This window comes from Gobius niger, assembly GCF_951799975.1.
Source record: "Gobius niger genome assembly, chromosome: 1".
Taxonomy (NCBI): domain Eukaryota; kingdom Metazoa; phylum Chordata; class Actinopteri; order Gobiiformes; family Gobiidae; genus Gobius; species Gobius niger.
In genome coordinates this window covers 11,621,707-11,638,062 of record NC_136852.1, presented here as the reverse complement: position 1 = coordinate 11,638,062, position 16,356 = coordinate 11,621,707, and the positions used below count along the sequence as shown (strand labels likewise).

General features: G+C 41.1%; 4 protein-coding genes across 5 annotated transcripts in view; 1 reads left to right on the top strand and 3 right to left on the bottom strand.

Annotated features, from left to right (window-relative positions):
- The window catches only part of rasa2 (RAS p21 protein activator 2), a 37,386-nt gene extending 32,609 nt beyond the window's left edge, over nucleotides 1-4,777 (bottom strand). Inside the window, exon 1 of the mRNA XM_079573940.1 lies at nucleotides 4,383-4,777. Coding sequence (XP_079430066.1) covers nucleotides 4,383-4,440 — 58 coding nt within the window. The 5' untranslated portion in view covers nucleotides 4,441-4,777. The remainder of the gene's footprint in view (nucleotides 1-4,382) is intronic.
- pid1 (phosphotyrosine interaction domain containing 1) overlaps nucleotides 1-16,356 on the top strand; it is a 262,313-nt gene that overhangs the window by 90,516 nt on the left and 155,441 nt on the right. The window lies entirely within an intron of this gene.
- On the bottom strand, nucleotides 5,254-13,411 carry zbtb38 (zinc finger and BTB domain containing 38). Of its 2 annotated transcripts, XM_079573604.1 has the most exons (3): nucleotides 13,154-13,411; nucleotides 12,361-12,610; nucleotides 5,254-9,027 (listed from the first exon to the last, which is right to left on the bottom strand). In XM_079573604.1, the coding sequence occupies exon 3, from the start codon at nucleotides 9,025-9,027 to the stop codon at nucleotides 5,587-5,589; it is 3,441 nt and encodes a 1,146-aa protein (XP_079429730.1). In that variant the 5' UTR covers nucleotides 12,361-12,610; nucleotides 13,154-13,411; the 3' UTR covers nucleotides 5,254-5,586. The 2 variants fall into 2 exon arrangements, with proteins under 2 accessions (XP_079429730.1, XP_079429731.1); XM_079573605.1 differs by lacking the exons at nucleotides 12,361-12,610; nucleotides 13,154-13,411 and adding an exon at nucleotides 10,282-10,993.
- On the bottom strand, nucleotides 13,812-14,987 carry fbxo36a (F-box protein 36a). Its single transcript, XM_079551540.1, has 2 exons — nucleotides 14,596-14,987; nucleotides 13,812-14,135 (listed from the first exon to the last, which is right to left on the bottom strand). Exons 1-2 carry the CDS (start codon nucleotides 14,723-14,725, stop codon nucleotides 13,825-13,827), a joined length of 441 nt encoding a protein of 146 aa, XP_079407666.1. The 5' UTR covers nucleotides 14,726-14,987; the 3' UTR covers nucleotides 13,812-13,824.

The following is a 16,356-nucleotide window of genomic DNA, read 5'->3' as shown; positions in this document are numbered from 1 at the left end:
TACATCGTGGATAAGCTTCACAATTGTGTTTGCTGATAATTCCAGTACAACACATAGTACAAAATATGGATTTAAAGCCACACTGCCTAACATTTCACCTACTACATAGAAAAAATACAAGCATTTACTTTGTTACATTATATTTTTTATTGTAATTTTACAGAGAGCGGGGACGTCTCCAGCTGGTTTCCATGGAGATGCTGACAAAAAGGCAGCCATGTATGAGATCCTCATCCAAATCCATTGTTTGATTACCCACTGCAATTATAGACTTTCTTTGTAGCATTAGGGGCAACAGTAGAATCCAAAATGTTACGCAGTGTTCCTTTAAAGAAGGGTAAATTTTCATCCAGGACAGAAATATTAATAAGGCCCATAGCTGTTTTTTTGTGTGTTTCTTATCAACACAGTATTTTTTGTGCAGTTTACTGTGCATCTATATAGAGTGTTTGAATACATTTTCTGAACTTCAGGCTCGTTTGTTTGCATTTCTGTGACAATGACCCTGAAAAATGACGCTGAAAGTTGTGAAAAGTGCTTAGAAACTCATCCCTGCGAAGAATTTGAAAATTAGGAACGAAGAAACAATAACTAATAGTTGAATCGCTCTCCCTTTCATTCTTTGTAAACAAAACAAAAATCAAGTACAGGGTCTTTAATTCTATGGTAAAAAACTCTTTGTAACAATTACTTAACCTCTTACCCCCCGTTATTCTCCAGTTTGGCATTACCCAAATCTACAAGCTTCTCGACTGGAGACTTTATAACCTAGCTAGGGCTGGGGATAAAATCTATTTGATTTAAAAATCGAGTTGGTAGGTCAAATCGATTCATATTAATATACATTTATTTATTTATTTATTTTGGGGGGGGGATTTATTTATTTTTGATATTTTTCTTTGTTAGATTATTATTACTATTAAAGATTATTATTATTTTTTTTAATTATTTTTATTTTATTATTACTTTTTTGCTCTCTGTCCTCTGCTTAGAGGAAGAAGGTCCTGATGTACAAATGTGCCTCAGTTACCTCAGGATTTTTCGTTGTTTTATTGCTTAATCCAAATACAGAGTAAATAATTTGGATGTTTAACAATCTTTGTTGCACAGTGACTTTTGAGTTAGAGAAAGGGTTTGCCTTTGCAATTTTGTTTATTTTGATACACTTGAATTAAATACAATAAATATATATATATTTAAAATATATTTATAGTTCGCAGTTATTTTGTTTTAAGTGGAGGGGGGATCAAATAGTAAATCTGTTTTTTTAGGAAAAAATTGTTGATTTTTTTTGGGGGGGAAAGCTCTAGCTATAGCCCAGTGTGACGGCTCATTTGAAAGCTACAAACATGATCTAAACTGATCTTTTCCTTGTGTTGAATCACTTTTATGACTTTCCTTTGTCGTTGCTTTTTTGTCACATTTTTGTTGCTCTTTTGTTGCTTTTTTTTGTCACTTTTTCATTTCTTTTTTGTCTTGTTTCTGTTGCTCCGTGGTTGCGTTTCTGTCACATTTTGTCGCATTTTCATCCTCATTTTCCACTCATTTTTTTAATCACTGTTTTGACTCTACTTTTCAAGAAGCTTTAAGATTTGGTTAAACCCAAACTGGAGAAAATGTGTTCGTTCAGGAAGGGGTTAAGAGGTGAAGAAAGAACATTAGACATAAAAATGCTCATTGTGTTTACTATGTTAATTATTATTCAGATTTGTAAGTTTCGGAAGTTGAAAGCATAACTTTTCATTGCTAGGGACAATTTGGCTGAATAATGTCATGATTCTGCTCTTGTTCTTGCCAAGACAGGCGACCGTTGCGGATGTAGCACAAGTCGACTCGGGCTCTTCTGTGGTTAAAAACATGAAACATTGACTTCCTCTGAAAAACCAACACTAATGGGTCTGATTCACAAGTGACGAGCGCCTTTGCAAGCACGCACCATTCACATAATTTCACGTCGACCACTGTACGCGTGTGTGTGTGCGAGGCCGACTCTCACACCTCGTACCTCTGCGCAGTGTAAACAAAAATAGCGCTCAGGAGGTTAAAAAGTTAATCCTCAAACATCAACAGAATCCTGATGACATCTTTACAATGAGTCACAGATTTAGAGCGCTGGATTAGCAGGGCATACACGGGGCTAAATTGGTCGCTCTCTGGACAGGTAGCCTAAGCCAGCCGAGCCAAGGCACCCGGTTAGAAAACGCCAACGCATAGATCAGCTTTTCAAAACGCTATAAATAAAAGAGGATGGTGGCATTAGTGGTACGGGAGAAACAGCAAAGTTGAGCCTGGATCACGACAGAAGTGAGCAAAGTATCGGCTCTGAGAGAATATTTAAATGAGTATCTTCACTGACAGAAAACGTATAAAAAAACTTCATACTATTGGTGAAAGATGTAGTGGGATACGATCTTAAAAGTTACTGAAAGACAGTTCACAAGCCAATATTTAGAACATTTGTGGTAGTTTGCAAAACAATCTGTTGATTATTGTTATTGAGAAAGTAAAAAAAAAAAAAAAATAGATATTCATTCTCATCAGTTATTTAATTGCTTAGAATATATGAATGGGGATGGAAGTAAATAAGTTTGTCTTTTTCCCTATTTATTTTATTCTGTGTGTGTATGTAAAGGTAAAGATCTCGGACAGATGAGGCATGTGCCCTTGTCTCTGTATCTGTATTTGTTCTTGAACACTGTTTGTGTAGTTTTGTTGTTATGGCTCGAAATAAAATGTTCAATTCAAAAAAATTTCAGGGACCATTTCCAACCATTCGATCTATATGAAAATGAGTGCGATAGAAAATGTCAGATCTTTTCATTTCCCACAAAAATCTACACACATTTTCACCAATAAAGCAACAGTTGTAGCGAATATCAAGGGTCTGCAATGATCATAAAATAATTCACCCAGAAGCTTTTTTATTCTGCTTACAATGGCGGTTCATAAAAGCGTTTTGGTCAAAGTAATAGACAATTGAATTTGGAGAGTAACAATTAAATGTTGCCAGGCGAGAGGTGGCCCTGAAGTGGCGAGACCACAATGACCTAACTGTATTTCCACTAAACATAAGAGTCACTCAGACCAAATCATGTTTATGCTGCCTGGTGCAATATTTACTGTCTTTCGCCCTCTATTAAATACTATAACGAGAGCAAAGGTTACCTGCATTAGGGGCAGTGTTGCCACGATACTCAAATTTCAATACTAAGAAATAACTGACTACAAATACCAGGTACAAGGCGATTTCTTACAGCTTCTGTGAAAGACCATGACCGTTCTTCACTATTCCTGAATTATCTAGTTCAGTAAAGACGGCGACAATAGTATCAAGACCTTTGCAAATGATTATGTTGTGACTCTATGATTCTACTTTGAGTATTTTGGCATCTTGATTCTTTTGACAGGCTAAAAAACATTACATAGAGTGGCACCTTCATTAATGCAGGCGGCTGGAGAGGAAAAGGACAAAGTGTGAACGAGGAAGAGTGGAGTTTCGTAAGACTGCAGTGAGTTACATGCCATGATAGTTCCTCTATTTTGTTCTGCTTACTGCTTTCTCATTAAAGTATCGTAGCGTAACTGACTTTTGTGTGCAGATTATGTGCACCTTTCGTACCTGGAAATCTTGTCTCGAGTTTCTATGTTCAAACCTTATATGGGAAATCAAAACTGAAGATGTGGAGAAATGTTGAAACAAATGTCAGAGGGACTTGTGCCAAATACAGTCAAATATCAAGGTATTGATTATAACAAATTACATCTTACAGTAAACAAATGTATTCAGTTTTTTCTTGCAGAAATGTACAAATGTAGCCCACTCCTGGGTCAATAACAAGATCATTTTCTTAAAATAATATGTGCAAATTGTGCAATAACAACATATGCACTTCTATGGAAAATGTGATGGAGATTGTCTCCTACAAACATGGCAACACATGACATAAATGAATGCTGGTGTGTTATATTATGTGGTATTTCCAAATGCCTTCAGTGACTAAAGGCACTGGTAATTGAACTGTTATGACAGTATACAAGCCTAGTGTTAGCTAGCCTGTTCTGCGATCATCCAGCTTAAGCTTCCTACTGGGTTAGGTTTAATACACTACAGTGACCAAAACGTGTGGTCAATTTGCATCATAGCTAAATTTTCGGACGGGCATGAAAACGGGCTGTGGCTCAGCCCTGCACGATGAATGAAGCCATTCACAACACGCTAGCGGGTGTTAGCACGCTAGGCTAACCTGCCGTTCACTACCAGCAGCAGCAGCAGCAGCCCGACCTGAAGAACGGGTGCCTCCACACAGAGCTGCCGCCGCGCCCCTCCAGGAGCCAGCACACCCCTCCACCCCACACACGGGTTACCTGCACTGTCAACTTACATATTTTCCCCCGCAGACTCTGTAAAATCCGTATCTTTGCGTCGTCTTCCTCCGCCATGGTCAGCGCTGAGTCCCGGTGCGTTCAGTGCTGGTTTATCATGTCCCTGTGTGAATGCAGGCAGAGGAGGAGAGCCAGCCCCACTGCCGCGTCACATCAGCCCCTCCGCACGGCTCCCTTCACGCTCTGGGCAGGGGAACAGGGCAGGCTACTGCTCCTCACTCCGCCTGCCTCTGATGGTAGGAGTTTTAAAGGCTTTAACTCTTAGTGGTGTCGCATATTATACAGTTATGTAACTGTAAATGCTGTGGTCAGTGCGCAGGCTACATGCTCACGTTAGCGTGCTAATATTCACGTCAGTCTAAAAGTTAGCCACAGAAAGTTGTCTAATTTGCCTTGTCTAATATTCTCCTGAGACTTCATCTACTTTTTATTTCAAATATATTGTGATATTTATGTATGTTTCTCTCAGTTCTAAAATGTTTATGACACTAACAACTTCTTTCTTTCACAGGTTGTTTTTGTAATGCCATCTGAAGACAGGTACTCAATGGTGTTTTCTCTACTTGTTATAATCTAGCACACACTAGTGGACACTGCCTGATGCTGTTGTTATTACACTGGTATAACTTCCAGTGCACATTGAAAGTGAAAACATTTGTTTCCTTTGTTTTTTTATATTACTCACTGAACCTCTCCTCTCAAACATCTGGAAACTAACTCAGAATACAGATGTGCACAAAGGAAATATGGACAGTTCCGATGCTGGTTCCAGAGACCCATGCAGTCTGTAGTATCAACTTTTATTTAAATAGCTATAATAATGCATTACAAACAGAAATTGTTAAATATTAAACAAACTTAGAAACTTCATTTTTCAGTGGTTGTATTAGAAAGTATATTGCAAAGTTTTGTTTTATTATTATTCTTTAAACTGAACTATTAACTGTTGGATCAGCAAATTTTACATAAAGTGCAATTTACAGTGAGCAGAACAGTTAAAAATGTGCAATTTACTGAATGCAGTTTCTGAAGGATACAATAAATTAATAATGTAAAAGAAAAGCTCATTGTGCATACAAGAAAGCTATATATGCATAGACATTACAAAGGTACTGTCTGTGTTAGGAAGGCCTAAATATATATATATATATTTTTTAAAAACAAGGGAGGTGGAGAAAAACACTGAAGGATGTGCAGAATGAATCAAATATCTTTACTGATTGGTTCTTCTTTGCACACCCACTTTTCTGGCCGGTGCTTTGAACTGGCTGCATCTTTAGACTCACCTCTCCATAACAGTTTTTTAGATTTCTTAAAGCCATTGTTTAATTCTGACCAAATGTCCTTCGTTCCATCATTACTTTTAAACTTCTTTTTGGGCGTCAAGTGCCGAGAATCCTTTGAATATGATTCTTCTAATCTCTTTTTATGCTTGATATTTGGGGTTGTCTGGGAAAACTGTGGCACGAGACAAGGCGAGGGTGGACTTTTGACATCCGGATATGGATCGTCCTCATATGTGGACGTGAAATCAGTATCCTCAGACTTAGGTTGGTCTATTAAATAATTTTCCTCCTCGCTTTTTATAACGATGTTGTCACTGTCCTCTGCTTTGATCACGTCTTGCTTATTTTCTTCACTTTGGTTTGCTGAATATTTCGGCGAGAACCCTTCATACTGAAACTCGCTGTCGTTCGATGAATTCTGATGCTTCTTTTCGTGGCTTTTCTTGGTTGCCAGGTAGAGGAATCGCTGCGGGCAGAAGGAGCAGCGGTACTTCTTCTCCATCCCGGGACTTCGGGGCTGGCTGTCGAAACAGGATCCGTTCTCCATGCATTTCTTGCAGACATAATCTCCGCCGGCCGGGACCTCGCCTGGGGGGCCCTGTTTTCCACATGTTCGGCAGAAACACGGGTGAGAACCGATGATATGCGCTCTCAGGCCGTTCTCTGTTATGAAAGAGCTATCGCAAATGTCGCAGTTGTATCTTAGGAGGCTTCGTTTCAACTCCCCGTTCCCGGTTGAGGAGCACTCTTCTGACTCCTTGCTACATTTTCCGCCTTCAGGGTCAATTAGCCCGCTATACATGTGTTTGCTAAACTTGATTTTCTTTTTCTTCTTTTTGGTTTTGTAGGAATAATACGGGCGCCAAGGCATATCATTAGCATCTTCTTCCATGGCGGGAGCGTCTTCTCTGAGCCTTAGCCGTGGACTTGTGTCTAGACTAGATTTCTCCATCTGACCAAATTCGTTTATTTTTCTTTTCTTTCTAGGAAAAAGCTTTGAGCCTTTGATTCGGCGGCGGATGATGGCTTCGTTGCCTATTTTGACGGTTATCTGACACAACGGAAGGGGGTCGCCGTTGGCGGATGGACCCAGGCACGCGGGTTTGGCGATGTACGTCTCGGTCAGTTCGTTTCTGTTGTGAAGGAGGTCGCCCGGCCCTGACTGCAGTAACTCCTTGGTCATGTCCTCGACTCTTTTAGCCGAGGCGGACAGTTCGCTCAGCTTTTTGACGTTGTTCAAAGAGCTGATGAGTAAACTCGACGGATCTGCATAAGCCTCTCTGTCCGACTGTAAAGGGAGAGTGCTGGCATAACTCAAGAACGGGGTATCATTCTCTGTGTTTGTCTGCATTTCCGGTTCGTTGCTTTGGCCGAGGCCCTGGTCACATGGTTTGTCAATAGTGATATGTGGAACAACTGGTGCCATGGTCTTTGTCGTGACCATGAAAGTCAAAGGGAGAGCTGCATTGTGGGGGTTTTCCTCAAATGAAGGCAGAAATGTGTTATTGTCTTGCGCGCTCAGCTCTCCCGCTTCAGAAGCTGCAGTGTACGTGTTGCTGTACGTCTTGTAGCGGGTTTTGCGGAATTTCATCGGCAACAGTCTGTAAAGCTTGATTGGATAAACGCTGGCTTTGAGTCCACCGTTGGCAGATTTCTTTTTCACTGCCAGACTGGGGTCGATGCCGTGGAATGACTTCTGATGGTTCTTTAAGATATAGTATGTCATGAACGTTTCCAGACAAAATATGCACTGATAGCGCCTCTCTCCCGTGTGCCAGATTTCATGCTTGGTCCGGTACTCTGCCAATGCAAACACTTTGTTGCAGTAATGGCACGGATAGGCTCTTTGCCAGGAATGTACGTTTTCATGGCGCTTCAGACTAGAGAGCGTGACATAAACTCGTTTGCACACGCTGCAGTTGTACCTCCGCTGATTGGCACTTGGCATCATTGACCTAACTGTTTTTAACGGTTCTGGCAGGTCTGTACTGTCTGTACTGTCTAACTCTGGGGCGTCAGTGGCGGAGAGGCCAGCGGACGGGAGCTCCCTCATAACGTTCTCTTCATTTGACTGATCTTCCACACAGGATTCCACTTCTGGGGGCATTGTCTGTGTAATATGTTTGGGTGGACCTCTAACAGCTTTAGAACAGACTTGCTCATGGTTGCGAAGACGTTTAAGATGTATAAATTTTCGTCGACAAAACTTGCACAACAAATGACCGACAAAGCGTTTCTTATGGATTGTTTTGTGAACGGCAAGAAGGGCTTGACTTGTGAAAAGCTCTGGACAGTGGTTACAACTAAAGACTGAAATGCTTTCCTCAGTTTGAGGGGAAAGTGTTGGTGGACCCAGTTCATTTGAGGCTTCATCGACATCCATGGGTGGTCCAGAGTCGAAAGTCTTGTCAGTGTTGGCTACTGAAATAAGTGGGGGTGGTGTCAGCACTGCAGCAGGTGCCACGATACCACCACTATCTAATGTTTGAGCTGTTGCACTCACGTTATCTGTGTGTGATTCGACTGGCGTGGGAAGAATACTTTTGCCCAAAGTGACTCTCAACCTGTGGCGCTTTTTAAGAGGGCCTGCATTCCGATACATGAGTTGCTTTGACTGTGATATTGAGGGCTTACAAAGCTTCTTGTCCCTTTGGCTGTTATCTGCAGCATCTGCAGTGTGGCTCACTGCGTATGAGTGTTCTGAAAGTGCGTGGGTGGTCTCGTTGCTAACACTGAAGCTTGAGGTCGCAGGGCACCTTGACGGAAGCTGTCCCACATCAGGTGATTGCCTCTCCCCACTGGGCTGTCCCAGAGGAGTGAAGGGGTTGTTTCCAGGACACACCTCAGTCATTGAAAAAGCATTGGTGATTCTAGGGCCTCTGTCTAAGTCATCAGGTCTGGGAAGCTCCTTCTTTGTTATTTTAGGCACTTTACTGGAGTCTGTGTGTCTAACAGAGTCATTCTGAATGTGCTGTGTGTCTTGTTCTGCAAACTTTTCTAAAAATGGAATTCCAAGTCTTTTCCCTGCAGCCATCAGGCTGTCTGAGTCCCCCGCACCGCACGACGTCACCTTTGAGCAGTAGATAAAGTTGAGAATATTTGCGAATACCTCTGATTTAAGATCCATCAACTCCAGTACTTGGCCTGAGTTCCAAGTTTCAGGCGCTGTAAGTGCATTCTTGAAATAACCACTACTGGCAGCAAGGATGTTCTTGTGTGCTCGGAACTTCACATCCTCCACCACTATAGTAACATCACAGAAGAGTCCCTGTGAGCGCTGCTCGTTCAGTTTACTGAGCACAGTGTGAGGATGAGCACTATCCATGAGGTGTTGAGTACATGGAGAGGCCACAGTCATCTGCAACAGATACAAGAGAAAACACTCAACTTTAGCTTTTTAAACAGCCTGACCGTGATTTCTATTGAAAGTTGTATCACTAAAATGTTGTTAAATGTCCAAACACTAGATGGCAGTGCTAACACAGACAGTGAACTGTCAGCAGTGCTGTGTGGGCACTAAACAGTGCACATAAGTCAGGACATCCTGTTCTTTTAAAACATGTAACTCTTTATTCCCAACGCAAAATTTAATCTTTGGTATTTATTTTGTATGGGCACATGATTCCTGGATAATCCTGTGTTAATACACATATACAGTACTTCTGTTATCTACGCCCTAAATACGATGAGAGGTTACTCACAGAGGATGTATCAAAGGGTGACATGCTCTCTCCTGTGCTGTGGTTTATCTACATTGACTCATTCAGTGCTGTCTACTAAACACTGAGCTAGCCTTAGTGATAGATGACTCATCACCTGCCTCACCTACTGAGCTAGAGGTCACTGGTTGCTGATTTCCGTTAGTTGCAACAGTGTAATTGAGCATAAAACAACATTTATTAATATTATGGAATAGAAAATGCATTGTGCCATTTTTCTTTGTTAAACAAGCTGTAATCAACATTTCAACATGGCAGCCTGTCGTAGCTCTCATGTGTTGCTGAAAACGCAAGCCTTTTTCCTCTGACAGGCCTCTGTTGTCATAGCAACATGCTATGGCGCAGTACTTATTGGCATTCAGCAGGATAGCATGTCTGCTAGCGCTAGCTGCACGGTTATTTGGTCACTTCTGTTTCCAAACTGCATGGTCTTCTTAGAGGCCTAGACAGCAGTCTGTACATGGATTTTTAAGTTTAAGATAATGCCTGTAGATTGCTTGTTTGCCTGCTCCTGATGGGACGCTTAATTATGAACTATTAGCAACTGATTCTAAGATGCTTTCATTGCTTTGTTTTCCAGATTTTATGAATAAACTCATTTGGCCTACCCAATATATGCTTAGCGGAAAATTTAGAAACCGCTATGCTCCCTTTTTCACTGCCACACCCTGCCACTTATACATTACTTTTTGATCACATATGATTCTTCTTTCACTATCTATACATAAAAGCCCCACAAACCACAGACCAAGTATCATGGTCTCTATTGTGAGCAAACTGTCTTCTAAAACAAAGAGCGAAAACTCGTAGCAAAAGCCACAATGCACCTTTGCAAAATCTATTTCCGCAACAAAACGATCTGAGCAAATTGAGACATATCACGCGAAACATACCTTAGTAAATCTGAGAGAATGATGCAGAGCGAGGAGGAAAAGGCGTCACGCTGTGTCCTTTCGCTAAAGCCCTCTATATACTCGCTTTACTCAGAAAACACGATTTGGTGAGAGCGAAAAGGCGAAAGTATTTTTTCCTGTGATGGCGGATAAACAGAAGGCTAGCCCAAAGCTGACGCCTTTTCTTTCTCTCCCTCCCTCTCAGTGCGGATGACTCCTAGCTCCGATGTCCTTTGCCTCCATGCACGAAGCCGACCGTGGTCCTGGGCTAAAACTGCCCTGCCCTACTTTGGCTGGCTTGTCCTTTCATGTCCTAGCGGCGTCAGAGTAAAAATACGCCTCATACAGCATGCGCCGGGGTTAACATAGCCCTATATTCTGGGTGTTCAATGCACAGGCGATGAGCAGGAAACGACAACTTTTATTAAGCATGCCAGGGTGCTTGCTGTGCAGAGCGGAGAGAGATGCAGCGCGCTACATCACACACCACGCCAGACTCCAAACGCTCCACTGTGCAAAATCCAACATCACAAAAGCCTCCCAACATAGAAACAAACGCGTCGGTCTTAAGAAGAAGAAAAAAAAGTCTCTTATGTGTTGCATCTGTAATCATGCTCTAACAACCGCTCAATGCTCCACAGAAGAGCCTCAGCATCGCCTCAACCATGTCACACATTTCATGTCGCCCTCTACATTGTGCTGCTGGGATGCCATTGCCCCGGTATGTATCCCCGTATCCCTGCAAGTGTCACACGTGTGTCTCGTCTCGAATGCGGCAATCACGCAGCAGGAGCTGACGGTGGGGGGAGGTGGGAGGGGGGTGGGGGGGGGACAGCGGGTGCGCACACGGACACGGGGGTTACCTAGAGCGGGAACTCGAAGTGATGTAAACGGCGCCAGATGCGTCAGCGCTGCAGACGGAGGGGAGGGGGAGGGGGAGGGGGAGGGAGCTAAAGCCGACATTGCACACCGAGAATTCAGGCTGGCCTCTGCAGACACAAACAGCACTTTTATTGACACACGAAACATTCGCTCACGCGCTGCACATTGACCCGCGCCATAGCATACGCGGCGTTTAGGGATGCACGGATTTAGGCAGGAAATGTAATCACTGCGATCGTTGTGTTGTATTGTGGTTGCGATTAGATTTGCTGTTTGTTTAAGACCTGAAGAAATGCTTATCTAATGCAAGAATCACATGTTGTACAAATTACTATGAGCAGTAACATGGCACTTCCAATCTCTCGCTTTAAAAGTGTGAAAGTAAGATTAGATTCAACTCATCTAAACAACAGTAAACAACATTTTTTTACTGTACAGTAAACATTTTTTTTTTATCGTAAGCCCCCAAAGTGCTTTGAGAACTCTGTCCATCATGTTTTAGTCGATATAGGTATTTTCTTCTAAGATTGAACAAGCTTAATAATAAAATAGGTACAATCTCTTTATTACAATCTTTACTGTATTTGGAATTCTTCAAGTTCAATCTACAAGAATCCCTTTTTTAAATAAATGAATCAATATCAGACAAAATTCTGCTATAGAAATATAAAATATTTCACATTTTTTTACATTGAATGTAAAGTTGTTATTGATATTATGATGTCATTTCCATATATAGACCGAAATAGTCATACATATGAGGTAGACGTCTTTTGAGTTACAGCGAGTGAATTCAGGAGAGGGACAAGAAGAAGACTTTTGTAGTTTGGTCTGGAGTAAACACATCTCCGCCTATTTTAGAACCTTCTATTATAAATCATTCGGTGATTCTCCATGCACAGACTTTTAGATGAAAATACCCCTTGGCTCACAAATAGTATATTACATTGTAGGATTTTGTGTAAACTCTTTTTGGTTAGAATGAATGTTATTAGGAAAACAAGTTGTCAGCTCAACTTCCTGCTTTGATCAAAACCTCTAATTAAACAAACTCACTGAACTCAGCTCTGGCCTACAGGGACAGGAAGCCGCACAGACCACAACGCAAGCCTGACTGTGCCTTGTCCTGCCACAGTCGTCCTCGCACTCTCACACTTACGCACAATAAAGATGAACATATTACTTTTAGTTGCATACCAAAGCTCTGTCAGACGGTCTTTCTGTGGGTCGCCTCTTTCGCTGTGGAACTCTGTCTGTTGTTGGTTTAGACGTGTAGCAGCAGACTACGCCGCTGACATTCCTTCTCTGGAGTTAGACCGGGACATCACCGTAGAGTGTCCGGTTGTTGTTGTTGTGGTTGGATTTCTCACTGGTTTCCCCCCTTTATTTCTCTTCTCGTTCTCCTTCCAGAGGCTGCGGCCGCTGCTGCGTCACTCTCGCTGCATCCCTGACCCGTACAGAGGAGAAGGAGGGGTCGGCTTAAGTCAGTGTGCGGAGGCAAAGGGAAACATGGAAAACTAACACCGCTGCTCTGAATGCGTACAGCTACAAACAAGTAGGATCTGAAGCTACTCTCTCCCCGGCTTGCGGCCTAGCTGCCGTTGCGGGATTCAGGAAATAGTAGGACTGGGAGACAGATAGCTCATTGTTACGTAATGAATATTTTTCCTCCGAGACCAGACTCAGCTGAGAAGGCGGTATCCAATGTTCAGAGGCTAATAATAGGCCATAGTCCACACAGGGCTGTAGGTGCTGGACACAATACTCACCCAATCTGCCAGACACACTTTGGACAAATGGCAACTCAATAAATGTAGGGGCTAAAAATAGGTTTCCAGTGGCATTAACTTTCCATTAACAACTGCTCTTATGATAACATCTGATGCACTGACAGCTAGGTGATGGATTGCAATAATGTTCCCATATGTTGTCTGTGCTCAGCTTGGAATCAAAAGAGATAAATTATTAACAAGAAGAAATACGGCCATACCTTTTGCCTTGTGTTACTGTTTTCTTGGGTGACTGTAGGAGGAAGTATTGGTGTCCTTGTGGGCGATTTGTGTCCAGAATAGGTTTGTTGTAGTGTTTAGGCCTTGACCTGGGAACCAGAATTACAGCACTTTGTTTTGCACACGTTACTCAAGAGTTACATGCCTGATCCTCCTCCCATCATCCGATTTTACTTTCATTGACATAGTGCTCCCTCTACTGGATTTACTGGGGATTGCAACGCCCGCGTGCAGTTTGTCCAATAGACAACAGAGGGCACTGAGCAGTAAACAGAAATGTAAGTTATTACCTTTATTTGCAAAAAATATTTTGTAAAAAAGTGCATTGAAGCTCAAGGTGATGTGATGCTCTGTCTAGTTTATTTTTCACTCTTCTTCATTTCCATCCTGCTTCTGGAATAAATGGAAAAAGGCCTTTTTCCATCCAATAAAAGTGCAGACTTCCTCCATATCATTGGTAAATTCTGGCACAGCTCTCACTCTCTTTTCCCAAAGCGTGTTAGAATCGCAAAACTGCAGAATCCATGAAAAAAGCAAAACAAACAAGTATTTCATTTGTGATTAGGTTTGCATTTATGTTTTACAACAAAGATCGAGTGCACAAACTTGTGAAAGGCATTTAATGTACAAAGAGTAATATTTGAATGCACATTTACTGGTGTGTCGTAGTGCACAGAATGTCTCTTTTATGAACTTGGGGCGTTGAAGGTGTTGGTTGTGGTTGGTGTGGAGGGTGCCAGACATGATCTCTCACCTCTCTGAATCTCTGTGAGACTTGCGCAAGCTGTGCTAGATCTTTCAGCCCAAGGTAGGAAGATATTTTAAGCAAAATGTCTTCAGGAAGTCTTTCCAGATAATCGAACTCCCCTTCACAAATCAACATTGTGTAGTCCAGGATTCTTTGTCCAAAAACACCCAATATTTTGTCTGCAAGAGTGTGAAAGGTTCGTCTTTGAAAGTGCACTATGCCTTGTTCACTGACATTATTAACATTTCATTATTGTTTGAATAGGCTTTTGTTCAATAAAGTTAAATAAGATGCCAATAAACTGCTGTGAAAATGCCTTTATGTTAAATTGAAAAAGCTTACGCTGAAATCTTTTATCTTGTTGAAAGTCCTGATGGGACACTTTGTCCTCTTTGGGTCCAACACCCCAGCTTCCACGTCTAAGAGAAATTCTCCACGATATCAATGTGACCTTTAAAGGAAATCTAAATTGTTTGACTTCAATTGTTTGAACACAATTGACCAATATTTGTTATACATATGTCTTGGTTCAGACATAACTTAAAACATAAAATTGAATATATATTTTTGTTTTAGGCAGAAGTAATTAAGACCTATCACAGAATTGATCTAATCAAAAGTAATTTAATCATTGGCTCTTCTCAAAAGAAAGGTTGTCAAAGGTTTCCCAAAAACACATGAACTCTGGAAGAATAGAAACTTTACTTACCTCATTTTTGGAAATAATGAGCTGAAAGTAGTCTTTTTCAGGAGGTGGACCTTGACCTTTTATTTCATAAAGTTGCTCTCCAAGTAAAGATGCCATTTCCAGACCCAGAGCAGTAACTGTGACAACAAAAAAGCAAAAGACTTTTCAAGTCTGAAGTAAGTAAGTATCAAGTAAACATTATTTATAGAGCAGCTAAGGAGCTAAGATGATGCAGGGCTACTGTTATAGAATACAGCAGAACAGGGGGAAAAAACGATTTCAATCATAGAAAAAAGATAAACAGTTCAATATAAATGAGTCTGCAGAAAATTGTTATAAACTTTAATAAAAAATAAGTCTTTTGACTCAGAAAGCATTATTGACTTCCATAATTGGGAAGCACAGAAGGCAAATAACAAAAAATAACATCAGCAGCTTTTTACCATCTGAAAAACATTGCCAAGATTAGGGCTGAAAGATATATTGATATTGTATCGATATTGAGATATGAACATTCAAGACATCAATATCGCGAAAGAAAAATATATCATTTTCGCATTCATATCGAGATATAGAACATTCAAAATATTAAAATCGAAAAGGCAAGATATGAACGATATAGATGTTCATGAATAAAACTGCACTCTTTTGTATTATGATTTTATTTTTCTGAAAAATGCTTAGTTTTTTACCTAACTCATAGTTATATCGTATCAATATCGAGATATCTGGCACTGGTACAGTGTCGGAGCCAGACTTAAGGAGATTTATCCATGCATTTATCCTGTAGGTTAGTCTACTGTAATGGCCTGCTCGCTGGCCTCTCTAAAAGGGCAGTTAGACTTCTGCAGTACATCCAGAACACTCGAGTTCTGACTAGAACCAGAAAATACACGCATATTAGTCCAGTGCTCTGGTCTCCAGTCTCTGCGCTGACTTCCCCTCGCTCAGAGAATAGAATTAAAACAGCCCTGCTTCTTTACAAGTTCCTTCACATGGTCTAGCACCAAAGTACATCTCTGACATGAGCCAGCTCAGGCCCTGAGAACTTCAGAGAGGGGTCTCCTGGTGGTTCCCAGAGTCAATAATAAACACGGTGAGGCTGCGTTTTAGTTTTACGCAGCTAAAATCTGGAAGTCTTCATGAGGATGCGAGACAGGCCTCAACTCTGACACTGTTCAAATCCAGGCTGAAACAGGTCTTTTTACCCGTGCATGTGACAACTGAAAGTATTATATCTAGAGTCTTACTGCTTACTGTAATTAATGATTTTTTATGTTGATGATTTATGGATTTGCTTCTTGATCTGCTGTATTGTAATTGTATGCAACTGCGAAGCACTTTGAATTACTTTGTGTAGAAATTGTGCTCTACAAATAAACGTGCCTTGGGAACTATGAGCAGACTGTAGAGCAACTGAAGTGCGGGACCAGAGTCTCATCATAATTAACTGACTTTAAAATATTGATTTGTGTGATCTGCGGCTGTTGCAAATATTTTAAATACATGCACTGGCAGCAAAAAAAACAAAACCAAAACAATATACATTAAATTACTCTCATAATCTATTTGTCATACATACTTACATTATGTTGAATAACTGGGTCGGGTTGTTTCAATACTATTTTCTGGAGTTGTCAGGCCAAAAACTTACGGCGAGTTGCCATAGTTACTCAATTTAAGTCTCAACACTGAAAGGTGAATTGTTTGACAATCATGGTTACAATGCATGACACTATTTAATAATT

Coding starts and splice junctions, on each gene's coding strand:
- fbxo36a (XM_079551540.1), bottom strand. CDS start 14,725: ATGGCATCTTTACTTGGAGAGCAACTTTATGAAATAAAAGGTCAAGGT. Junction 14,136..14,595: donor TATTCTTCCAGAGTTCATGT/GTTTTTGGGAAA, acceptor AACAAGGCATAG/TGCACTTTCAAAGACGAACC.
- zbtb38 (XM_079573604.1), bottom strand. CDS start 9,027: ATGACTGTGGCCTCTCCATGTACTCAACACCTCATGGATAGTGCTCAT.